General features: G+C 45.8%; 1 protein-coding gene across 1 annotated transcript; it reads left to right on the top strand.

Moving 5' to 3' along the window:
* FNDC7 (fibronectin type III domain containing 7) lies at positions 1–26,343 on the top strand. Its single transcript, XM_066353332.1, has 12 exons — positions 1–63; positions 571–589; positions 6,741–6,995; positions 7,763–8,023; positions 8,440–8,697; positions 11,860–12,114; positions 14,521–14,778; positions 15,321–15,575; positions 17,068–17,322; positions 20,550–20,810; positions 22,308–22,337; positions 26,312–26,343. Exons 1-12 carry the CDS (start codon positions 1–3, stop codon positions 26,341–26,343), a joined length of 2,202 nt encoding a protein of 733 aa, XP_066209429.1.
* Positions 26,344–26,456: the final 113 nt, after the last annotated feature.

Raw genomic sequence — 26,456 nt, 5'->3', positions numbered from 1 at the left:
ATGGCAGGTGGGCCCAAGAAATGTTTGTGTTTGATTGGATTCAGTCTTCTCTGTATTAAAATGGTGAGTTGACCATTCTAACCTTCCTACAACTATTTAGGGGTAAAAAAAAAAAAAAAAGATGTTCATTATCTTTCTCTTTTAGGGCCCAGGGGGTGAGGAGCTTAGAAATCAAAGTACTTCGGGACCATACCAAAAATTGTATGCTTGTGTGTTTGAAATGTGATACAATTTTCTAGAGAAAAAGAACAGAATTATCATTATATTTTAAGAACAAAGATTTCTGAAAAATCTGTCAGCAGCTACTGACTTAGTTCAATAGGTAGATTCAGGGAGAAAAATGAAATAGTAATAAGATCTGCCTCCAGCCTCTGAATTCTATTTAGGGTGGTTTTGTGGTAGATTTGAGTGTTGGGGATGATTTGTACAAAGAAACACTATGGATTGGAAGATTGCTTGCATGATGTGTAAAAATGTGTGATGAATTTATCACCACTCTGATTGATGTCTTACATTTCCCCAAATGGTGCTTTTCTTTATGGTTCTAATTTTCTAAACTTTCCTTTTCAGGTTGCTTCAGCAAAAACAGGTAAAGTTGTTGAAAATACAAGTTTACCCATCCCATCTTGGATTTTAATTTTCACTGTTAATTCTTAGGCTACTGTGAAATATAAAGGGCATACCAAAAACAAGTATTCAATATTTTCAGTTGGTTTGGTTTTTTTTTAGTGTGTGTGAGTTTTCTAGCATGCGTGAGAGAGAAAGAGATAGCAGGAATAGACAGACAGGAAGGGAGAAAGATGAGAAGCATCAACTCATTGTTGCAGCCTCTTAAGTTGTTCATTGATCGCTTTCTCATACGTGCCTTGACTGGGGGGCTCCAGCTGAGCCAGTGACACCTTCCTCAAGCCAGTCAACCTTGGGCTTCAAGCCAGCAACCTTTGGGCTCAAGCCAGCAACACCATGCTCAAACCAGCAACCTCGGGGTTTTGAACCTGGATCCTCAGCATCTCAGGCCAATGCTCTATCCACTGTGCCACCATCTAATCAGGCATATTTGTTCTGTTTTGTTTTGTTGTAGTATTCAATATTTTCTGAGCATTAAACAAATACAGAACAAACAAACAAAACAACAAAGATAAGTCCTTGTAAGATGGTCTTGAGTACTGAAATGTATGCTCATGTAGCTATGGGTGCTATGGATTTTCTCAGTAAAATATTACAATAACCATGATTGCAGTCAAAGAGGCAAAATTTTAGTCTTACTTAGTGAAGAGTCTAATTTACCATATTTCCTCATGTATAAGACACACCATTTTTCGAAAAATTTGAGGTCTAAAAACTTGGTGCATCTTATACAGTGGTTGTGGCATTTCAAATGCCATAGATGGAACTGAGGACGAGGCAATACATGAAGACAGTGATTTGCCATCAGACACAGATTAGGACAAGCTAATGTATGGGAGTTTCGACAGTGATGAGGAGTTGTATGAATTTTATAATGAATAAATCTTGAGTTCAATAACTTTATGTAGCCTGACCAGGTGGTGGCACAGTGGATAGAGCGTCAGACTGGGACATGGAGGACCCTGGTTCGAAACCCTGAGGTTGCCGGCTTGAGCGTGGGCTCACCAGCTTAAGCGTGGGGTCGCTGGTTTGAGCAAGGGGTCACTCTCTCTATTGTAGCCCGCTAGTCAAGGCACATATGAGAAAGCAATCAATGAACAAATTAAGGTGCCACAATGAAGAATTGATGCTTGTCATCTCTCTCCCTTCCTGTCTGTCCCTCTCTCTGATACTCTCTCTGTTTCTGTCAATAATAATAATAACTTTATTTAATACTTTTTAAAAAAATATTGGTCCCCAAAGCTAAGGCATGTCTTATACATGAGAGAGTCTTCTACATGGGGAAATATGGTATATAACTTTTCTTATTTGTCTTCTGAAGAATTAGAAAAGGAAACTAGAAATGTTTTTACTAAAATATCCTGATGTGATGCTCTACTTTGATAAAAAAAAAAAGATTTTATACTTCAAATATTACATACTTAAAATACAGGCAATGATAACTCAGAGAGCTGGAGAAAGGCTTTCTTTAAAAAAATTTTATTACCATTTTTCTTGAACAAATGAGTGAAGGCATGGAAAATGTCCCTAATGGCCTCTTCTAGCACCTACATTCTAGAAATCTAAGCCCCCAGAATAGAACTTCATATGCAGTGGGATTAGATGGTCTGACAGGACCTTATAATCTTGATTCTATCACCAGTAAACTCTCATAGCAATTCAACATAAGAACAATTGTAATTTATTATTTTATCTCTACCATAGTAAAGGAAGTATAACTAAGGCAATTTCAAATTTGATATTAGACATATGGCTGAGCTATAAAGTGCACGCATATGCAATAGATTTTTAAAAATCATTTCATGCTTTATTCTTATTCATTTATCTTATTCTTGAGAAACCTTCAGAATTGACCAAGAAGCTATTAGAAGGACTATTTGGCCCATATACAGAGTGATGTTTTCTGTTTTTATTTTTGTTTGTCTGTTTGTTTTTTAGTGAGAAGAAGAGAGAGAGAGAGAGAGAGAGAAACAGGGACAGACAGACAGAAAGGGAGAGAGTGGGAAGCATCAATTCATTGCAGCTCCTTAGTTGTGCATTCATTGCTTTCTCATATGTGCCTTGACCAGGGGGCTACAGCAGAGCGAGTGACCCCTTGCTCAAGTCAGTGACCGTGGGCTTTAAGCCAGTGACCTTTGATCTCAAAGCCAGCGACCATGGGGTTATGTCCATGATCCCTCTCTCAAGCTAGCAACACTGCACTCAAGCTGTTGAGCCCATGCTCAAGCCAGATGAGCTCATGCTCAAGCCGGCAACCTCAGGGTTTTGAACCTCGGTCCTCAGCATCCCAGGCCAGCTCTCTATCCACTAGACCACTGCCTGGTTAGGCTATAGAGCAATTTTTTTTATCAGTGGCTTTAAGTGGACACAACATAACTTTGCTATCTCTTAGAGGACCCAGGACCCACTCACTGAACCCCAAAGGAGACCCTTTTTCACTCCTCACTATTGGAGAGGAAGAGTAGGCAGGCTGAGATACTGGTGAGGCTGTTAATTGATAGTCCTGTCTTTTCTATAGAAGGATGTATGTTATTGACACTGTGTAGGAGGTTTCCTTTTGGGTGTGTGTATTTTGATTCTCTTTGGGCTCTGGCGTCAGCTGTCTGTGTCTGGGCCCCAGGCTGTGCAGGCTAATTTAAATCTCTTGAGTTGGTAGAAGGCACAGATGCTGAGCATCAAAGGGTTTCACTTCTGACTCATTGCAATGGCTGATCGCACCTCTGGGGAATGACGTTTTCTCTTTCATCACTGTGTAAGTGGGCCAAACAGAACTGAGAAAGAGTGAAGACCTGCTGCTAATCTATGGAACCCTGCACATCCCACTCAAGCTGTTCTGCGCTTTAAGGGATACAGTACAGAGGTGTTGATCTTCTTTCACTGCTGTTCCTGTTCAGATCCTGCCCTAGAACCAAGTGATAAACAGGCAAACCCGTAATCTATCTCTCCAGCTTTGCATACCCCAGCCTCCTCAGGATGCCACCTCCCCTCCCACCCCCACCCTTTGGCAGTGCCAGGCAGTCTGGCTTTTCTAAACCCAAACTTGCTCATCCTGGTACACACACACACACACACACACCCTTGTTACCTTTCAAAGTCCTGTTCCATACACTATTTCACTTCCTCTTTACAGCAGTCCTAAGATGTGTTCTACATTTCTACGTATATCCTAATTATGTAGGAATTGTTAATATTCTGCATTCTCCAGGGCAAAAACTGAGGCTGGAAAAGCTTAAATGACTTGCACCTGTTCCCAAGCAAAAGTAAATGGCTTACACCCAGATACAGTTCCTGAAGTCAAACCCTTGCTGTGTTTTACCACACAACCCTGAGTTATTTTTTTATTCAGGGATAGGAGGGGAGGAAGAGACAGAATCCCGCATGCACCCTGACTAGAATCCACCCAGCAAGCCCACTAGGGGGCAATGCTCTGCCCATCTGGGGCACTGCTCTGTTGCTCAGCAACCAAGCTCTTCTTAGTGCCTAAGGCAGAGGCCAAGGAGCCATCCTCGGTGCCTGGGGCTAACTAGCTCTAATCAGTCATAGCTGTGGGAGGGGAAGAGAAAAGGGGGCAGGGGGGAGGGAGGGGTAAAGAAGCAGATGAGCGCTTCTCCTGTATGCCCTGACTGGGAATCAAACCCAGGACATCCACATGCCGGGCCAACACTCTACCATTAAACCAACTAGCCAGGGCCTCTTTTTTTTAATTTTTTCTTTTATTAAATTTTTTTAGATTTATTGATTTTAGCAAGAGAAGAAGGGAGAAAGAGAGAAAAAGAGGAATGTCAATCTGTTCCTATAAGTGCCCTGACCTAGGATCAAACCTGTAACCTGTTTGTTTCTAACCCACAGGTTAGCTAGAGCCTGTGGGAGGAGGCTCCAACCAACTGAGCCACCCAGCCAGGGGGACCCTGAGTCTCACCTGCTGAAACAGGTTTCCTGCATCACTCTTGGGCAGATATGCCTCTCCCTGCTCAAGTCAGTGGTGCCAGTTTTGCGGAGTCTTTGGTCCCCTTGATAGGTCTGCGAGGAATTTGTCTGTGTCCCCACTGGTCTTTTATATTCCTTTCCAACCACTCCACAAATGCACTTTCAGGCCTCCTGGTCAATGGCTAGTTTGGTTGTCATTTTCTCAGGAAGTCATTCCATTTCAATGAGCAAGACTGGCCCACGTAGAAGATGAACCTCGGGGACAAAGGAAACATTAGGAGTGGAGTAACACCACAGGCTTAGAGAAAAGATGCCGTGTAACACAGGACAGACGCCTTGGGCGGCAGGAAGGGGATGCATGTGTGGGAGGAATGAAAGGGGGAGCCCCTGCTGGAGCTGTCTGTCCTGCAGGTGGGAGAGGGGACATAGTGCTCCTGCCAAGCCAGCTTCTGCTGACAAACGGCTAAGATGGGCAGGCCTGCAGCCCCCCCCCCCCCCCAGTGTATAGAATCATCATGATTTTCTTCTGATGGCAATGGAGACCGTCCTGGGTGATGTTCAAGGAATGCCTGGCCAGGGCACAGTGGAGACTTTGTTCATCCCTGCAGCACGGTTCTCTCTGAGCCGCTGCCAAAGCCAGCTCCCCGGGCTGTTGGTACAGAAAGAGGAGGCTGTCTGTATCATGCACATAGAAATTTGGCAGGTGGGGGCGGCGGGGGTGTGTGTGTGTGATATTGGCGAGTCATACATGTGATCTGTATTTACTCTTCCTCCTCTTTGCCCTCGAGTTATGTTTTGAATTTGGCATATAGTGATTTTACCCAGCAAATGCTCTGCGTTAAACATCAAAGGCCAGGTGCCAGTTTCAAACCTGAGACCCAGCTATTTTTGTTTGACCTTTTCTTCCACTTGGATTTATATCTGGGGCTTCATTGTGTCTGTGGGTTTTTGCAAAGTGGCGAATCTGAATACCATGCTGTGTCCCCTCCTCCATACTGAAGGTGCGGGAATGCCTTGAACGACATGAACATTCATAACACCCTGGAAAACCACGGCCAGGCCCAGGTCAGGAGGGAGCACAGCAGCCCCTATTAGGCTGAAGCAGATACGCTGATAAGGAAAGGGTGAATAAGGTTTATTTTTATTTTATATCAAACAATCTGAAAATGGTGCCATTCTAATGATGCGAAAAAAAGTACGATGGCATAATTCTAAAACAATATTCAATTCTCCCTGCTTCCTCTATTAGATTTAATGCTATTTTTGAAAGTGTGGTAAGTGCATGAATGGAGACTCAGCCAGGGCAGAGGCGGGGAGAGAGGTGGACCCTCACTGGAGGCGGTGGGGCGCATTTATGGGGCAGGGAGTGGAGATAGTGGCAGAGCAGGCTGGGAAATTCCCAGGATGCCAAACTAGAGTAGAATCTATTTTTTATTTTTATTATTATTATTATTATTAATTTTAATGGGTGACCTTGATAAAACAGGGTACATATGTTCAGAGAAAACATCTCTGGGTTATTTTGACATTTGATTATGTTGCATACCCATCACCCAAAGTCAAATTGTCTTCTGTCACCTTCTATCTGGTTTTCTTTGTACCCCTCCCCTCCCCCCCTCTCCTCCCCCCCTAGAGTAGAATCTTCTGGAAGGAAGTCCCTTCAAGATCTTCCCCTCCTCTTAGGGATCTTTTCTCACAGCCATTCCCACTTTTATTTAACTCTAAAAATACAAAAAGTGCAAATTGCCCTGGCTGGATAGCTCTGTTGGTTAGAGCATCATCCTGAAGCACAGAGGTTGCTGGTTCAATCCCCTGTCAGGGCACATACAGAAACAGATCAATGTTCTTGTCTCTCTTTCTCTCTTTCCCTTCCTCTCTGTAAAAAGTCAATTAAAAATTTTTTTTAAATGCAAATTATCCCAGAGGCCAGTGGGATAACCTCTTTGACATCCCATTAATGAAAGGTTTGAACTTTCTGGCTCTCATGGGGAAGGTAGCTTTGCCTTTCTTTTCTTTTCTCTTTTGTCTTCTTTTCTTTTCTCTTCTCTTCTTTTCGAATCTGGAATGTAAGGGCAGAGTCTATGTCTGAGGATGGTGTAAAAATGATGTCATTTACAAAGTAAAACAATGAAAGAACTTGTTCTTACAGGTGTCTGCCTAACATACAACTTCCAAATCTCTTTCAGCTCCTGATATGCCCACTATTGATCAAGCCTATTCAAAAATCAGCAACAGTATCACTGTGGAGTGGGCTTCAGTGCCAGGGGCCACCAGCTATCTCCTCACGGCCAGAGATGGAGACACCGTCGTTGAAACTGTGGTGGCCAATTCCCCAGGCACCGTGACGGGCCTGAAGGCTGCCACCTTGTACCAAATCACGGTCAGTTCCATCAGTGCTGCTGGGAGAAGCCAGGCATCTGCTCCAAAGCAGGCAAAGACAGGTAGCTGGATGCCTCTTCTCTGTAGAGCCATGCTTGTGGCCTGGGTCACTTACATGCAATTGCATGGTGTAATTTTGTTGTTGTTGTTGTTGTGGCATGATATAATTTTGTGTTATGTGAGTGCCTATGGGTCAGGGCCCAGAAGTAAAAGCCACCAAATGATGTCTTTTGGGAATGTGATCATCTGTGAAGAAGGTGGTATTTAAATTTAGATGCTTTGCTCTCCTGGGCATCTTTAAAAGCATCCCTGCTTATAAATCTCTGGAAACGGGGTTTATGTTTTTAACTTCAGTTATCCATCAAGACCATGCTGAGTTAAGACACACAGAAGGATTCTGCTGCATTTTGACTTGTTTGGAATAAAAACATTTGGAGTTTGTCATCCGCATAACTTAAGTGGATTTGAAAAAGTTGTAACTAGGCATATTTCTGAAAGTTTGTCTGCATAGTAAGATAAAATAAACCATCCATTCCCCCACTGACTTATATTATGATGACAGGGATGTTTTATCTAATTTCTTACCATCCTGCTGTTTCAAGTAACGCCTCCTATTAGAACTTCCCTGTTCCCCATTCTTAGGCTGAGCTATTTATAATGAACACACATTTAAATGGCAGTTCTTCATGAACTCTGCCGTGAATCCTTTTGCAAAGCAAGTCATTATTTCACAATCTGGATCATCAACCTCGGAATACTTATTCCTAAGTAGGAACTCCCCTCTGCCAGACTTTTGTCACGCCAACAGACGTGTTTCTGTCTTTTGCAGTGTTGGCCGCCCCGATTCTGGAAGTAAGCTCTCCAAGTTCAGACTCCATTCTCGTGCAGTGGGAAGCCGTATTCATGGCCATTGGATTCTCTGTGTCCATCATGCGAGCCAATGGCTTGGGTAGAATGTGGAAGGAGAATACCACGAACACCGCCTTGACATTCACCAGTTTAGACGCGGGGACTCTCTACACCATCAAGGCCTATGCCTGGAATGTCAATGGAACCCCTGGGGACGACTCCACCTGCAACCAGAGAACCAGTAAGGCTTCTCAGCCCAGCCCCCCAAACCTCCTTTTTGATTAATGAGAGGGGCTGTGCGTGGCAGAGCACATCCAGAGCAGTGTTAAGGGATAAGTACAGAGCAGCTGGCAGCAGCTATTTAAATTTATTATCAGTTTATTTATAGAGCCTTGACTGCTCCCCTTGGTAGTTGAAATGCTTACGGCATGATTAAAGAAATGCTGATTCTATAGAGGCTGTAATTAGTAAAGATGACATCAGTAGGGTCAGCCCTAATCCAATATGACTGATGTCCATACAAAAAGAGGAAATTTGGGCCCTGGCCAGGGAGAGCTCAGATGCCTGGAGCACCATCTGATTAGCCAGGGTTGCAGGTTCGAATCCCGGTTAGGTTTGAGGTGACGGCAAGATCATAATAGTTTCTCAACAATGTAGGTCCTCGTGCTCCAGCCGACATTCAAGTCTCTTTCGATAGCGGGGCTCTGACGGCGTCTGTTTCGTGGGCCCCGACAGAAGGAGCCTTCAACTACACGGCGGTGGCCCGGAGCGAGGCCTCCGAGCTGCGCTGCAGCACGGCGCGCAGCGCCTGCACCATCGCCGCCCTGCGCTGCGGGACCGAGTACCTGGTCTCCGTGTCGGCCGGCAACGACGCGGGGTGCAGCAGTTCAGCTTCGCCAGTGGCCCTGACCACCGGTAGGTAACCAGGAGCCAGGTCGCCACAGCGCGCTGGCGAGCCAAAGTCACTGCCGTGCGGGCAAAAGGGGTCCCCAGACCCTGTTGCAGAACACACCGCAAGAAGTGAAAAACGAAGGCCCGGTCGGAATGAGATCATTGAGTCGGACGGACCGAGGAGTTGGAGTAATCAAGCTGATAGGGAAACCAGATACTGTGTGTTAGAACAAGCAGACTTCTTTGAAATTTCGGAGGCCTGGCTCCTACCCCAGCCCTTCCCCTAGTTCCTCTTCCATTTGTCAAGTTGTCAAGGTCCCAGTTATGCACAGTTTGAACTGCCCTGCAGCAGAGTGGCCTCCTCTCCGCATCATGTTTGGCAGACCTAGCGTTGGCGGGAGCGGTTTTTTAAGATAAAGATGGGCTGTCTGTCGTCCTGAATATGCGTTTAGATGGCCCCTCCGTTTATTCTTATCAAAGACATAAAGACACAACAGAGGTTTTATGTTTATGGAGGTTTACGCCTCTGTTTAGAAATATCGATGTGTTTGGGGGATGAGAACAAACATTTAGTGAAGACCTACTATATCCCGGGCATCATAAATATAGCATTTTTTTTTAATTCTCATGTGCATTCAATGATGTACGTTTCATTGTTTCCCTTTTTAGATAAGAAAATTGAAGCTCAGGGAAGTTAAATCATTTTCCCCCCCCAAGGGCCCAATGACATTCAGTTCCTGAACCATCTGGAATTCCAGTCCAAGTTTGCCCAATTTCAAGTCTCTAAGCCGAAGAAAATGTAGATAACTACAATAATATTCACCTTACCCCAAAATTCTAAATGATATCATTCTAAATAGAAAAGGCAGAGAGGAAAAGAGCCATGATCAAGCAGACAAGCTCTATTTCACAGGAAAAACGTACAGTCAACCTTTTAGATCATAAATAAAATCATAATTACGTTAAATCAAATCATAATTATGTTAAGGTCACTGATAATAGCTTAGTGACGTGATGTCTCTTTTATCAACTCCAATTTAAGGTAGAAATGGTCACGAGGATGGGATAGCAGAGAGCGAGGGAAGAGACGGTATACTTTTGCTTTGCTTTTCATCTGGAACCTCCAACCCAGGAATTTGTCAAAATGAGCACAAAGGAAATGGGGAGGGGCTCCCGCTCTGTGTTCCCTAGGGCGTTCAGAAAACATGGAGCTGGCCTGACCAGGCAGTGGTGCAATGGATAGTGTCGGACTGGGATGCAGAGGACCCAGGTTCAAGACCCCGAGGTCGCCAGTTTGAGCACGGGCTCATCTGATTTGAGCAAAGCTCACCAGCTTGGACCCAAGGTCGCTGGCTTGAGCAAGGGGTTACTCGGTCTGCTGTAACCCAATGGTCAAGGCACATATGAGAAAGCAAGCAATGAACAACTAAGGTGTCGCAAAGAAAAACTTATGACTGATGCTTCTCATCTCTCTCCGTTCCTGTCTGTCCCTATCTATCTCTCTCTCTGACTCTGTCTCTGTAAAAAAAAAAAAAAGAAAAGAAAACACGGAGCCGTTCCTTTGGCCACAAACACGCGACTAGGCAAGAAAGGTGATGCTGTAGACATCAAGGGAATGGGCACTGTTCAGAAAGGAATGCTCACAAATGTTCCCATGGCAACAGTGTCACCCAGCATGCCCTGGGCATTGTTGGAAACAAGTTAAGGACGAGAGTCTTGCCAAGAGGATCAATGTTTATATATTGAGTATATTAAGCATCCGAAGAGCCGAGATAGCTTTCTGAAAAGTGTGAAGGAAAATGATCAGAAAAAGAAGGAAGCCAAGGAGAAAGAAAGGTACTGAGGTTCAGCCGAAAGGTCTGCCTGCTCCGCCCAGAGAGGCACCCTTAGTCAGTGAGAGCCCGTGGGGAGGACTCTGAGCTGCTAGAGCCCGTTCCCTAGGAACTCATGCCATGATATGTATATAAAGAAAAACAGAACCCAAAAGCAAAAAACCTCTGTACTGTTAAAAATGTTTCTCTTAATTAAGTAGAACTGTGTTCTTCGCTCCCCCCAAAAATATTTAAATAAAACTTTGTGTCCCAAAAATAAAAAAAAGAAATACACTGTCAAAATCCCAGCGGTTCTGCCTGATCAGGTGGTGGCACAGGGAATAGAGCGTCGGACTGGGATGCGGAGGACCCAGGTTCGAGACCTCGAGGTCGCCAGCTTGCGTGTGGGCTCATCTGGCTTGAGCAAAGCTCACCAGTTTGGACCCAAGGTCACTGGCTTGAGCAAGGGATCACTCAGTCTGCTGTAACCCCACTGTCAAGGCACATATGAGAAAGCAATCAACGAACGACTAAGGTGCCACAACAAAAAACTGATGATTGATGCTTCTCATCTCTCTGTGTTCCTGTCTGTCTGTCTCTATCTATCCCTCTCTTTGACTCTAGCTCTGTCTTTGTAAAAAAAAAAAAAAGCCCAGCGGTTCTGAGTTCGTCAGCTAATGTTAGAGAGAACCATCCAGTGTGTTTCAATCTTGGCTGCACATTGAGAGATTAAGAGCACCCGGAGAGCTTTAATAAAATCCTGATGGGCTGGCCCCACAGAAGACCAATGAAACAGAGTTGCAGGGAATAGAGTCTGGATATGAGTAGTCTGTAAAAGCCCCTCCATTGATTCTAACATGCATCCAGGGTAAAGTGCCATCAAAAGGGTCCTGCACAATTATCGGTCCGGGAGGCATCGCTGCAGTTTGTATGCAATGCAATTAGTCACAATCATGAGAACGACCTTATCAATAAAAGAGCTATGTTTAGAAAGTTCTATGTGTTTCCTGGGGCTGAGAATTGTGTAGTCTATTTTAGGAAGATTTCTATTGGAGCAGACTAAAATTTTAAAAGCTTAGAGCTCGAAAGAATAAACTTTAGTTGAATTCATTCATTCAGAAGACTTCATTCTTTGCTGATCCTGGCATCGCCTTAACACAGAAACAATATTAATGCAATATTAACCAATCCATGCCTGTTTCTGACACAGTCTGGCATGCATATGTGAGACAAACTTTTTAGGACATGTGAGAATGTCTCACTGGCTTGCACATACTGTTTGATGTCATCTTCGTCCATAGTGCCCTGTATCTTGGACAGTTGCAAAGATGCAAAGAAAATCTCTCACGATTGCTTATTATTCATCATTTCCTAGTTGCTTGTGCACCTGGAAGAGTGACGATCCAAGAAGATCCCCCTGGCCACCTGTCCGTGTCTTGGTCCAGCGTAGACCTGGGTGATCACTACGTGGCCTTTGTGAAGAGCGATGATGGCTTGGAGGTGCACTGCAACACGTCCCTCACCCGGTGCAACTTCCTGTCTGAATGTGGCTTCACTTACTTTATCAGTGTTTTTGCCTATAACAAGGCAGGGCAGAGTGCTTTGGGTGATGTGTTCAATTATACCACAGGTAGGATGCCCTTGATGCTTGTAAAGGAAGTTCTGAGTTTGCTCCACTTAGCAATAGAATGGATCGCTATTACATAGTCTTCCTGGGGTCATTCTAGGGTCAAGAACAAAATGTGAATCTCTTCTTTCACTTTTTTTTCCAGACTAGGAAATTTTGGTTTTGTGGACCCAGGCTTAACAAGAATGCAAGGTTGCAGAGTGAAAAGAGGGATGAGAGTGTAGTTGTTCAACCCTACTCTGAAAAACTGAACCCTCCACCAGAGTGTACTTGGTGTTCAGCATTGTGCAAGAGATTGAACGGGGTGCAATCCTTGGTGCAAACCAGAAAACAGAGATGCAAAGATGCTAGTAGTGTGGAGGGCTTTGCAGAAAGACACCTGGGTTCAAGTCTGAACTTGACCACCGACTTATTTGCAAAATGAAGACAACGGCATTGACCTTACTAGTTCCTTAGTCTCCTCCGCTGCAAATTGGGGCAAATAACAAATAATGAGAAAGTGAATATGAAAAGTGTTTGTATATGATAAGGCACAATGCAAATATTTTTATTAATATCATTATTATTGTTACTGTTAATTTTGTCCCCTAGGCTTGGATCTTGTATGGGGCAGGGATTATATTTTTGGGGGTTTTTTTTGTTTGTTTGTTTTTTGTTTTTGTATTTTTCTGAAGCTGGAAACGGGGAGGCAGTCAGACTCCCGCATGCGCCCGACCAGGATCCACCTGGCATGCCCACCAGGGGGCGATGCTCTGCCCATCCGGGGCATTGCTCTGTTGCAACCAGAGCCACTTTAGAGCCTGAGGCAGAGGCCATGGAGCCATCCCCAGCGTCCGGGCCATCTTTTGCTCCAATGGAGCCTCAGCTGCGGGAGGGGAAGAGAGAGACAGAGAGGAAGGAGAGGGGGAAGGGTGGAGAAGCGGATGTGTGCTTCTCCTGTGTGCCCTGGCTGGGAATCGAACCCTGGACTCCTGCACGCCAGGCCGACGCTCTACCACTGAGCCAACCGGCCAGGGCGGGATTATATTTTATTTATCTCTTCATCCTCAGTGCTTATCATAGTGTGATTGGTATATGAGAGATGCTCAATTTTTGAAGAATGAATGGAATGAGTGACTTAAAATTAGCCGACTATACTTACAGATAAGAATACTACACTATAACTATGTAAAAATCAATACTAGCTGGATTCTAATACATTTTTACCAGGGTGAGGGAATCAAATCATCAATGCCTTTGGAATTTGGAGTAAGCGGCCTCCTGGTCTCAAGAACACAGGGGGTTCTTCTGGAAGGAGTGACCATGAATTGGGTCTTTAAGAATGGGTGGGATTAAAAAAAAAAAAAGGCTGATCAGGCGGTGGCGCAGTGGATAGTGATAGACTGGGACGTGGAGGACCCAGGTTCGAAACCCTGAGATTGCCAGCTTGAGCGCAGGCTCATCTGGTTTGAGCAAGGCTCACAAGCTTGAGCCCAAGGTTGCTGGCTCAAGCAAGGTGTCATTCCATCTGCTGTAGCCCCCAACCCCCATCAAGGCACATATGAGAAAGCAATTAATGAACAACTAAGGTGCTGCAACAAAGAGTTGATGCTTCTCATCTCTCTCCCTTCCTGTCTGTCTGTCCTTATCTGTACCTCTCTCTGTCTCTATCTGTCCCTGTCACAAATAAAGAACGATTGATGGGATGTAAGTGGGGTAGAAGCATCCTAGACACACTCCAAGCTGTCCCCATTTGTCTGTGAGGTAATGTAAGGTCTCTTCTAAAATCTATTTATATAAGCCCTGGCCAGATGGTGCTGTGGATAGAACATTGTCTCAGCACACTGAGGTTGCAGGTTCGATCCTGGGTCAGGGCACATTCAAGAAGCAACCAATGAATGCACAACTAGATGGAACAACTAATTTTTCTCTCGTTTCCTTCTCTCTCTCAAAATCAATGGGAAAAAATCTACTAATATAATGATGCTGTCTGTCCTCCTCTCTCCCCCAGCCCTGTTCTATCTGGTTTAGTGTCTATAAAGACAGATAGGATCTAGAATTTAGAGGAAGTATGGTTTTGTCAGGCAGAAGAGGGGAATGACCTTCCCACAAAGGGGTCAGCAGTCTTCGAGGCACAGAGAAATGACAGCACAGGTGTACTGGGGCATTGAGGAGTCTGGTGGGGCAGGGGACCACCCTAGGAGATGCAGCTTGAACATGATGGCTTGTAACGAACTTGAATGTCATGCGTAGAGGATTTATCCTCTACCTACCGGGTGTTAGGCCAAGTTCAGAGCTGGACAGACCTCTCCTGAGAGTCTTGTGATAATTTAGGACAGTGACAGAGTCTGTGCACGGGGAGGTCAGTGTCCCCCTGTGACCACATTGCTTCTGAGCTGACCTCTATCCTCTCTCTGTTCCTTTGTCCAGCTCCCTGTTGTCCCAGTGACATTAACCCAGTGTTGGTGTCCAGTGACAGAGTGGAGATCGTCTGGTCTCCGGTCCGTGGTGCCGAACTTTATGAAACCAAGGCTGTGGACGGGTTCAATGTGGTTGAGTGCAAGGACACCGTTCCCGCCTGTACCCTCTCAGCTCTGGAGTGTGACACCGAGTACAATGTCACGGTGTATTCCTTCAGCGAAGTCCGGGGCAGCAACACGTCATGTGCCTCTCGATTCATAACCACGGGTATGAGACAGCTACAGTTTCACTCACTGACCTCTGCATGACCCACCACAGCCCTGTCCCCCAGGACGGGCCTTCAGCACCAACTATCACAAAGCTGACTCCCACTAACTACTCTTTGTGGAGACTGTTAGAGCCCCTGTCTTCCCAAGGAGGGGCAGAAGAGAAGGTGGGAGAGGGAAAGTGGGAAAAAAGAAAACAAGAGAGGAGCCTGTGGGGATGGTGGAAGGGTTTACCTGTCAGCCATCCACACCCCCCACTTGTAAGGGCCCAGCCTGTATTCACACCAGGAGGGTTATGACGTTAAATGTTTGCCTTAATTTCCTCTGTTTGTGTAGTCCAAAACGCTCCTTAACGTTTTCTGCTTAGTCTGACGTTCTAGGACCCAAACCCATTGGTCAATGGCAGCAAGGTGTCCACGCCTGCTATGGTTGAAAGTGACGCTGATCTCATCCCCCTGGGAGAAAATCAATCCGTTTCAGAGCCAATGGCCCAGGTGGTATATTTGATCTCACTGTTTCAATTAACCATCTAAACTCTCTTAGCTCCTTGCAGTCCTGAAATCAAGAGTGTGTCGGAGGACGCCTTCTCCGCCATCCACGTGCGCTGGAGATCCAGGAACCAGGGCGCCACCTACACGGTGACCGCCCTGGGCGAGGAAGGGCTGTACCGGTGCAGCAGCGCCGGCCAGTCCTGCACCCTGGGGGGCTTGCCCTGCGGCTCCGTGTTCTCTGTCACCGCCGTGGCCGAAACCCAGGCGGGGCGGAGCCTGCCCAGCTACCGTGTGCCCCTGGAAACAGGTACGTGGCACCCCCAGCCCGAAAGCTGACTGCGGTGGGGTCCTGAGGAACTGTTTCAGTTTGTGAATTTTTTCATGTGATCTACCTTAAGTGTGATAGAAATACATTAAACTCAGAGGCCCCGTCTCAGAAAATAAAACTGTCACCATTTGGACACAGACTCTGTAAAAGTATCATCAGAGGACTCTATTCATACTCTGACATCAAAGGGGGAATGCGTTGACTCTGCAAAAATATTTGTTTAAATGCATATTCCCCCCTGACACAATCCACCAAAGCAGCTAACAAGTGACCAAGAGCTGGCTTTTATTTATTTATTTATTTATTTATTTATTTATTTATTTATTTGGCTTATAGCCCCTTTTACATCTTTCTCTAAACAATGCTTTTCAAGTTTTCGAGTTTCTGTTTCCTAATTGGTAAGGGTGGGTAATGGGTTAATTAATTCTGCAAAGCCCTTTCTCTAGGACCTGCTGCATTGTAAAAGCAGGATGAGAGAAAGCTGTTATTGCTTCATAGTATTGTGTGTGAATGAAATTTAGGACACTCCTTTAAAGCCTTTGGACATTATTTTCTCTTGTACACAATGATAGAAGGCACTTTGGACTATAAAAGTTGAAATGGAAAAGGCAACAGTCTAGAGACAACTCCTAAGACGCAGGAAAATTCTGCATATCCCTATATTCTATATAATGGGTCCCTAAGAATAACACTTGGCTGTGGTATTCCTAGGTGGCTAGGAATATTTCAAGATTTTTTTTTTTTTTTTTAATGAGAGAAAGAGAGGGAAAAAAAAGAGAGAGAGAGGTGCGGAAGACAGACAGGAAGGGAGAGAGATGAGAAGCATCAACTTGTAGTTGCGGCACTGATTGCTTCTCATATGTGCCTTGACAGGGGGGCTCCAGCTGAGCCAGTGACCCCTTGCTCAAGCCAGTGACCTTAGGATCATGTCTACGATCCTGTGTTCAAGCTGGCGACCTCGGGGTTTTGAGCCTGCGACCTCAGTGTCCCAGGCTGATGCTTTATCACTGTGCCACCACTGGTCAGGAAAGCTTTTATATCAATTATATACTATAAATTGCATGAGAAATGCAAAATACATTTAATTACAAATGCTGTGCAATGTAATATTAGGAGAAGGCGTACATGCAACTGCTGCTTTAAAATTTGCGACTGGAACTGTTAAAGTTGGGGGACAATGGAGTGTTTTCTTAATCTGACAATAATTGAGTGGAACCTCATATTACCCACAGCCACTTAGTGAGCTGTGTTCTTGGGGAAAGCACCCACTATATATTTAGTTGATGTTAAATGATGCATCAGAGTAAATGAGATTTTGCTTGACAAAAAAAAAATTTTCATGAACAATTGAAGGTTTGCAAAATTTAGGCTATTGAATAAAACACAGACAAAATACCATCGTGTATCCTTTTTCACAAATAAAACTCCATGGAAATTAACCTCCAGTTCTTTCTCTTTTTCTTCATTGAAGTGCCATGTTGTCCAGCCAATCTGACAGTAGCTCAGGTCACCCAATCAGTCGTCAACGTGAGCTGGACTGTCGGGACCGGGGCCCTAACCTATGTGACAGTTCTGGAGTCACGCACTGGACAGGCTAAGTGTCACACCCATCAAAACCACTGCCTCCTGGGATGCATCACATGTGGCGTCAATTACACAGTGGCCTTAAAAGCGATTAGTGCCACCGGGTTGACCGCAGACTGCACCTACCAACGCTATTCCTCCAGTAAGTGAGCTCTCAGTTCTAGCTTTACGGTATCGATAAGGAGCTCGACTCCCCATTATACATCCAGGCTTACGACCTTCCTTCTCATTTAAAAAGATGCTGTATCCCTACCTACCTTACATTATAAATTCAGATTGTGTTCCACAAAGTTTAGTTTTCCCCTTGACCTAGAACGTCGAAGCTCCAGAGGCTGCCGTCGACAGTTGACGAATGAACTTCCCTGGTGACAGGTTCAGGGACACATTTTCTGAAGAGAGGACAGATTTTTGTACGACGCAGCCCCCCGCAGCAGAGTAACTCAGCCTGGCAGGGTTTTTGGAAAGCACTTAGAGCTGACATTCTATTTGGCTTGAGTTTTTCTTCTCGTTCTTTCTTATTGTGCTACTACCTCTCTCCTAAACCATCCCAGGTCCTCTTACGGTTTCTTCTTTCTACAAGCTTAAAGAACGCTGTCTGCTGACAGTGGTTTTTTTTTTTTCATTGTTGTTGTTTTCTTTTTACTGACAGTGTTGTATGTCGTTCTTCACAAAGACCAAGCCATCAGGGAAGAGCGGGTGAGGGAAGAGGCACCGGTTAGCAAGTGGGGTTTCTCTCGTGTGACTCTAGTCCACCAAAGTGGCTGCTTGCAGCACTGTTTTGACAAAAACGGAGGATATCTCTTGGGCCAAATGGGAAAGAGCTCCATGATCAGTTAGTTATGTCTGTCCTGGGGCATGGGACAGGCGAGTTGACATATACTTTTGCCATCCCAGGGGTAGTAGAAAGAGTCTGCAGCTAGGAGTCTAAAGACATGGCTTCTCGTAAGCTCTGTTGCCTTATTTTCTCGGGTTCTGTTTCTGCACTGGGAAGAGGAGTAAGAATAATCATAATGTGAAAGCATTTATAGCGTACGACAAGTATGTAAGCTGGTCTAGAGTGTCTTTTGGCACATTATCCTTTGTTGGATTTGCTGCCTAAGTTCTCACCCTGATATCCAGTTTTGGGAAGATATCTCTTTGCTTAACTTAACAACCCCCCCATTTAAAATTTTTTATTTATTTATATATATATATTAGCAAGAAAGAGAGAGAGAGAGATAAAGGAAAGGAGAGAGATGAGAAGCATCAACTTGTAGTTGCAGCACTTTAGTTGTTCATTGATTGCTTCTCATATGTGCCTTGACTGGGGGTGCTCCAGCTGAGCCAGTGACCCCTTGCTCAATCGAGTGACCTTGGGCTTCAAGCCAGTGGCCATAGGATCATGTTGATGATCCCACACTCAAACCAGTGACTCTGCCCTCAAGCTGGTGAACCTGTGCTCAAGCCAGTGACCTCAGGGTTTTAAACCTGGGACTTCAGCATCCCAGGTCGACACTGTATTCACTGCACCACCAGTCAGGCCCAAATTTGTTCTTTTTTTTTTGTATTTTTCTGAAGCTGGAAACGGGGAGAGACAGTCAGACAGACTCCCGCATGCGCCCGACAGGGATCCACCCGGCACGCCCACCAGGGGCGACGCTCTGCCCACCAGGGGGCGATGCTCTGCCCCTCCGGGGCGTTGCTCTGTTGCGACCAGAGCCACTCCAGCGCCTGGGGCAGAGGCCAAGGAGCCATCCCCAGCGCCCGGGCCATCTTTGCTCCAATGGAGCCTCGCTGCGGGAGGGGAAGAGAGAAACAGAGAGGAAGGAGAGGGGGAGGGGTGGAGAAGCAGATGGGTGCTTCTCCTGTGTGCCCTGGCCGGGAATCGAACCCAGGACTTCTGCACGCCAGGCCGACGCTCCACCACTGAGCCAACCGGCCAGGGCCTGCCCAAATTTGTTCTTAAAGAATAAATCCAATGGGCCTGATTATCTATAACTGAATTTTTTATTATTATACAATGACACTTTTTAAAAATTGATTTGATTTGAGCTAGAGAGGGAGAGATTTGTTGTCCCACCCATCTATGCATTCACTAGTTGATTCTTGTACGTGCCCTGACTGGGGATTGAGCCTACAACCTTGGCATTTGTGATAACACCCTAACCAACTGAGCTACCCTGCCAGGGCTATACAATAACATCTTTATTTTAGATACTGAGAAACTGACTATTTGGTGTCCTGCTTGACACCTAATGTATGACCTGCTCAAGGCATTTGGAAAAGAAAAAAAGGTACTAGTCAGCTAGCATGGATGAAGTGTGATCAGCAAAGCTTGGTCACGGGCCTGCTGTGTAAGTGACTGCTCCTCTGGTGTCATGCTCAACACGATAGGTCTTTTCAATAGAACTGAAAGCAGTTCCTTATATTTAAATTCAACCCCACTAAGATCATATGAAACTAGGGTATTCTGAAGGCTCTTGACAGGGATTCTGGGCATTTGACTCATAAGGTTTGACTCATGCACAACACATATCTGCCAAGTGTGGACTCTTTTTGGGGAAAGAGAAACAGAAAGGGAGAGAGAAATGAGAATCATCAACTCATAGTTGTGGCACTTTAGTTGTTCACTGATTGCTTTTCATACATGCCTTAACTGGAGGAGGGGGCTCCAGCCTTACCAGTGACCCCTTGCTCAAGCCAACGACCTTGGGCTTCAAGCCAGTGACCTTAGGGCTCAAACCAGCCACCATGGGATTGTGTTGATGATCCCAGGCTCAAGCCAGTGACCCTGTGCTCAAGCTGGCGAGCCACGCTCAAGCCAGAGACCTCAGGGTTTCAAACCTGGGACCTCAGTGTCCTAGGTCAACACTCTAGTCACTGCACCACCACCAGTCAGGCAAGTGTGGACTTTTTAACTCATTATTATTCTCTATTACAAATCCATGCCGCCTGACTGGTGGTGGCTCAGTGGAAAAGGATCTCTCTGGAATGCTGAGGTCAACGGTTCGAAACACTGGGCTTGTCCAGTCAAGGCACAGGGGAGAAGCCACTACAAGTTGATGCTTCCTGCTCCTCCCTCCCCGCCTTTCTCTTTCTCTCAAATCAATAAATAAAATCTTAAAAAAAAAAAAAGTTTTTAAAAATCCATGTCCCCCACACATATGGATTTCTTTCCTTTTTATAGTCTAGTGCATTTTTCTAAACTGTTTTTGCACATATGTTTCTAGTCACGTGGCCCACTGCGGAAAGGACTGACTACCTCGTCAAATCTTGCTCTGACCCTGTATTACTTAGACTAAGTAATCCTAATTGTCTCCCCCGTAGTAATACAGGCCGTGGGTGTGCGCGATGGGAACAAAGGGTCTGTGTCTGTGTTTTCATCCTCAGGTGCCTGCTGCCCGCTGGGAGTGAAACTGTACAGGCTGGGCCCTGACGGCATCCGGGTTGGCTGGCACGCTGCCAGGGGCTCCGCCAACTACAGCACCGACCTCTATGGCTCCAAAGGCATCTTCACATGTTCCCCAAGCCCCGGCCTCAGTTTCTGTGACGTCACCGAGATACCCTGTGGGGATGTCTACACCGTGATGGTCTCCCCAGTGGCTGAGACAGGGCGGAAGCTCACTTTCTGTCCAAAAAAGATATATTCAGGTAGAGCAACTTAGGACCTTCTGTTTGAAACTAACCCTCGACTCAGCCTACGAATTTAGACCTGGGGCACTCACACTTACCTGTGGGGAGGAAGGTCAAAGAGGGTGTGACATTTCTACATCCTGTGGGCAGATTCTGGCTGCTGGGGACCCCCAGCCTCTTTGGGATCATGATGCTTTTATTATTATTGTTTGATTTGGAGACACTACCTTCCCTCTCCCTCTCCTCTCCTTTAGGAAAAGGACCAGATGCTTGCTGCATAAATAGTAAAGAAGCTCTAAAGTGATTTTCTGCTTTGGAGATTTGGGGATAGATTTTTAACATAGTCTTAGAGATAATAATAGACATCCTGGTATATTAGAAATTAAGATACTTGAACTTTAATTTGCTCAGATTCAGACTCATGACTGAGAAAGAGTTGGAGGATCAGAAAAAGAAATTTATAAATCATAAGCTAGATTCGGCAATACGTGATCACAAAACATGACTGTCAGTCAGTGGGTGCCGTCACAGGAGAGCTGGTAGGAAACGTCAGCAGTTCCCCTTCTCTGCGTTCCAGCACCCGCCTTCTGCTGCCTTGCCCAGGGCATAGCCATAGAGTTTTTATATATGTCTAAAAAAAGAAAAGAGAGAGAGAGAGAGAGAGAGAGAGAGAGAAAGAAAGAAAGAAAGAAAGAAAGAAGAAAAGAGAGGATGAAGAGGATAAATAACAGCTTGGAAATCTTGACTGGCAACCAGAACCTGAAATTTCCAATTGCTCATAGGTGACAAGAAGGTGCGAGAGGGCCCCTGGGGATGGCACCAGGCCAGCTCCTTGTCACGCAGTGTTCTCACTGTCCTTGGCTGTCACGCTCTGGTTCCTTATTTTTTCATTATCTTGTCCACAGGACAAGCTGGCCCAAAGCTTGGCCCTGTGGGAAGGGACAGGAAGAGGTTGTTGGGATGGGGATGAGCTCTCAGGAAGAAGAGCCTGCACACTCATAACAATATTTCATCATATCTGCATAATGTTGTACAGTTTGTCAAGTGTTTTCACATTGAATGCTCAAAAAACATGTCATTGAATGAGCTCAATTTTTCTGGTAAAAACCATGCATATGGGGAAAATTTTATGGTTTTTTGTTTTCTTCAGTGTTGGTGATGACTTACTCTGATAATTAGGACAATACTGTAAAAGATAATAATGAGTAATATTTATCGAGTGCTATGTGCCAGCCACTATTATTAGGTCTTTACATGTATTAACTGATCCTTATTGCAACCCTGTGGAGTTGGCATCCTTCTTCTTACCACTTTATAGATAAATTGAGGCACAGAGAAGTGAAGTGACTTCCCCAAGGTCGTCCTGCTAGTGGTTTGTCTCCTTCTCCCGTCACCCCAACTGGGTCTTACTCATCCTACGGTTCACTTTCCCTTCATTCTTTCTCAGGTTTTATCTTCCTCACCTTAAACGTATCAATGAGCAGAATTTAAATGCGGTGTTTTTATTTCTTGCAGTCACCTGCTCCGGAAGTACACTTGGAATGGGTAAGTCATTTTGCTCCCGAGTGAAACAAAAGGGAGTTTCTTGGTTGCACTTTAGGGTGAGAGTGAAGTCGGGATCAAAGGCAGATGCTAGGGTGCCTGCTTCTGGTTGGACAGATGTGCCCAGTGGAAGAAAAGGGGCGCTGAGAGGGAGGCGGGAGGAAAGACGATGCTCACTGCCTGCTTGCGTGTGCTGGTCCCGTCTGGGCTGTTCTGCGTGCTCCGCGGAGGCCACTGCTGGGCCAGGCTGCGGGGACGACACGCAGCATTGGATGTGCCATCCCAGTCGGTAGCACGTGCTGCTTCATGAGGAGTGCTTGCCGCACTCTTCTAGGGGCCGCTTGAGTTTGGGCCTTGGAACAGCCCCTCCCTGGGAATATTATAAGCCCCAAACGACAGACGGGACATGCGCGCATGCACACGTATTCCGGGTCAGACGTGCCTCCCGGTCTGGGCCAGCTTCCCGTCTGCAGTCTCTCTCCGGGGCTGCAGTTCCTCTCCCAACCACCGCTGCTCCGAGCACCGCAGGACACCTGCAGGTCTGAAATAAACATAATACCTATTGATTTTTAAAGAGTTTCTGTTTCCAGTGACTGCAGGGAAACAGGTCTAGCTTATTAAAAAGAAATTGTGAAGAAACGTCTGAGTTATAAAAAACTACTTCAAAGACACTCCCAAAGTACTAATGACCTAGTCTTCCTTGAAACGCCACAGGCCTAGGTCTGCATTCTTGGAACCTATTTCTAGTATTAGAGCTGGGTTTCTTTTTGTTTTTAATGTTTTTATTTATCTATTTTTAGAGTGAGAGAGGAAAAGAGAGAGAGAAATATATTGACTTATTTTTCCACTTTTTCTTGCATTCATTGGTTGATTCTTGTGTATGTCCTGATGGGGGATCGAACCCACAACCTTGGCGTATTGAGCCATTGCTCTGACCCACTGAACTGCCTGGCCAGGGATATAGCAGTTTTTAATCAGTGCTTTCCTGAGCTGTGGAGGGGAAGTCAAAGCATCTTAGGGGTTCTTAGTAGGAGAGGAGTTGTGTTATATACTGGCTTCCCTAAGATTTTGTTAAAGAATGCTTTTTTTTTATAATTAGTTTAAAAATATATGTTTTCTTTTGAGAGAGAAGAAGGGAGAGAGAGAAAAGCACCAACCTGTGGTCCCACTTAGCTGTGCCATTGATTGCTTCTTACACGTGCCTGGACTGGGGCTCACCAATGACTTTGGGGTCAAGCAGGTGCAATGCCCCCAGATGGAACTCCATCCACTGTGCCACCAACCAGGATGCAATGTGTTTTGGGTGTTTTTTTTAAGATTTTATTTATTGCCCGACTGGTGGTGGCGCAGTGGATAGAGCATGGAGCTGGGATGCTGAGGTCCCAGGTTCAAAACCCCGAGGTTGGTTGCCAGCTTGAGTGTGGGATCATTGACATGATCCTATGGTCGCTGGCTTGAGCTCAAAGGTTACTGGCTTGAGCCCAAGGGTTACTGGCTTGAGCCCAAGGTTGCTGGCTTGACTAAGGTGTTACTGGCTTGGCTGGAGCCCCTGGTCAAGGCACCTATGAAAAACAATGAATAACTAAAGGAAGATAACTACGAGTCGGTGCTTCTCATATCTCTCCCTTCCTGTCTGTCTCTTGCTCGCTAAAAAAATAAGTAAAATAAAATAAAATTATTGATTGATTTTACAGAGAGAGGCAAGGGGTGGAACGAGAAGTAGTTGCGTTACTCTTCAGGGGTCCCCAAACTTTTTACACAGGAGGCCAGTTCACTGTCCCTCAGACTGTTGGAGGGTCGCCACATACAGTGCTCCTCTCACTGACCACCAATGAAAGAGGTGCCCCTTCTGGAAGTGCGGCAGGGGGCCGGATAAATGGCCTGAGGGGGCTGCGTGTGGCCCGCAGGCCGTAGTTTGGGGACGCCTGCTGTTCATTGATTGCTTGTCGTATGTGCCTTGACCTGGCAAGCCCTGGGTTTTGAATCAGCAACCGCAGCGTTCCAGGTTGGCGCTTTCTACTCATCACGCAACCACAGGCCAGGCCAGGGCTCAATGCTTTTTAAAAAATGCTTTGAAAACCACCACTCTTAGACTTTGCTACTCGTCACCAGAAAGCTTGTTCAACAAGTACAATCTCAGCCCCGCCCTGATGTACTAACTCCCAGCTGGTTCACATGCATGTTCAGGGTTGAGAAGCCCTACTCAGTAGTAGTTCCCAGACCTTGGTGTGTATCAGAAAGTCCCGGAGAGCCAAGAGAGAATGGAGAGGCCTAGGCCTGTTGAAGTGGGACGGGCCTCTGTAGTTCTACCTGGTTCCCAGGAGATTCTGATCCCGGAGAAGTATGAGAAACACTTTTCTGGGTCACTACGTCCCTTCTCCTGTTCCTGTCGTCTGCCCTGATCATTGCTTCTTCCTTCCTTAGCCGGCTCCCGTCTCCAGCCTGACACCTGCCTCTTTCTTTAAATAGATCCTTGTAGAAATCTTGCAAGACCCTCAAAAATAAGAATTAGCTGAGTCATGTGAGGGCCTCTGCATCACACGCAGTTCACCATGTCGCCAGTGTTGGCACTTTTCTCTCTGCACACAGGACCGGTCACATTAGGTCTCTGGGTGACACGGGGCCTCCTGACATGCTAGGGGCCGCCTGGGAAATTTTGTTACTGTAAGACTTTTGGCTTTCTTTGACTCTTGGATTTTCCTAAAGATTTTCTTTCTTTGTTTATTATTTATTATTATTATTACTTCTTATCCTAAAACTTTTAAACAGTATGAATGGATCTTTTAACGAGACAGATCGAGGTTCAAATCCTGCCCCTCTCCACTTGCCCTCAGGCAAGTTGCTTCAGTGATCTCCAAGCCTAGGTTTTCTCAACAGAAAATGGGAATAAACAATCACCTCCTAAGATAGTGTGAGGATGAAATGAGATATAAATGTTGGACCCAATGACAGACCCACAGTAAGCACTGAAAAAATGGAAGTTATGAGCCTTGGCCGGTTGGCTCAGCAGTAGAGCGTCGGCCTAGCGTGCGGGGGACCCGGGTTCGATTCCCGGCCAGGGCACACAGGAGAAGCGCCCATTTGCTTCTCCACCCCTCCGCCGCGCCTTCCTCTCTGTCTCTCTCTTCCCCTCCCACAGCCAAGGCTCCATTGGAGCAAAGATGGCCCGGGCGCTGGGGATGGCTCTGTGGCCTCTGCCTCAGGCGCTAGAGTGGCTCTGGTCGCAACATGGCGACGCCCAGGATGGGCAGAGCATCGCCCCCTGGTGGGCAGAGCGTCGCCCCTGGTGGGCGTGCTGGGTGGATCCCGGTCGGGCGCATGCGGGAGTCTGTCTGACTGTCTCTCCCTGTTTCCAGCTTCAGAAAAATGAAAGAAAGAAAGAAAAAAAAAAAAAAATGGAAGTTATGAGTATTCAGTATCAGCTTAAGCGCATATCACATTCTGTTATATTATGTGCCAGTGATTTACATCTGATGAGCTACTTCTAAGATATTTGCATTTTAACCACAGTCTTCATAATACCCTAACTCATTGGTTCTCAAACTGTGGTCCCAGGGCCAACAGCATGGGCAACATCTGGGAACCCCCTAGAGGTGCAATTTCTGGGGATCCACCATAGACCTACTTAACCAGAGATTGGTCTTTGGGCCTTGTCAGGGCCCAGACTTAATTGTTTATTTTACTGATTTTAGAGAGAGGAAGGGAGAAAGCAGAAGAGAGGCAGGAACATCAATCTGTTCCTCTATGTGCCTTGACTGGGGATCAAACCGGCAACCTCTGTGATTCCGGACGATGCTCTCACCAACTGAACTATCCAGCCAGGGCAGGGCCCAGATGCTTAATTGGTAACTTTCTTCCTGTGAGATAGCATTTCAGATCAAAACGCAAATCTAGATCTCAGAGATGTTTCAGGACTCTTTAAGAAAATGTCTGCATATTTCACGTATCTGTGGCCTCTTCCTCCCTGTCCGTCTCAGTGATTTACAGAGGGAAGAGAAATGCAGAATGACAGAGCGAGCCTCAGATGACCACGGAGACTTGATTGACCTAGTGAGTAATTTGAATTGACATCGTGTGACTCAAAGGCAACATTTTTTGTTTTTGTTTTTAAAAATTCTCCCC

Source organism: Saccopteryx leptura, chromosome 11 (assembly GCF_036850995.1).
Source record: "Saccopteryx leptura isolate mSacLep1 chromosome 11, mSacLep1_pri_phased_curated, whole genome shotgun sequence".
NCBI lineage: Eukaryota > Metazoa > Chordata > Mammalia > Chiroptera > Emballonuridae > Saccopteryx > Saccopteryx leptura.
Note: the sequence above shows the minus strand (reverse complement) of the source record. Positions and strands in the feature narration are given on the sequence as shown.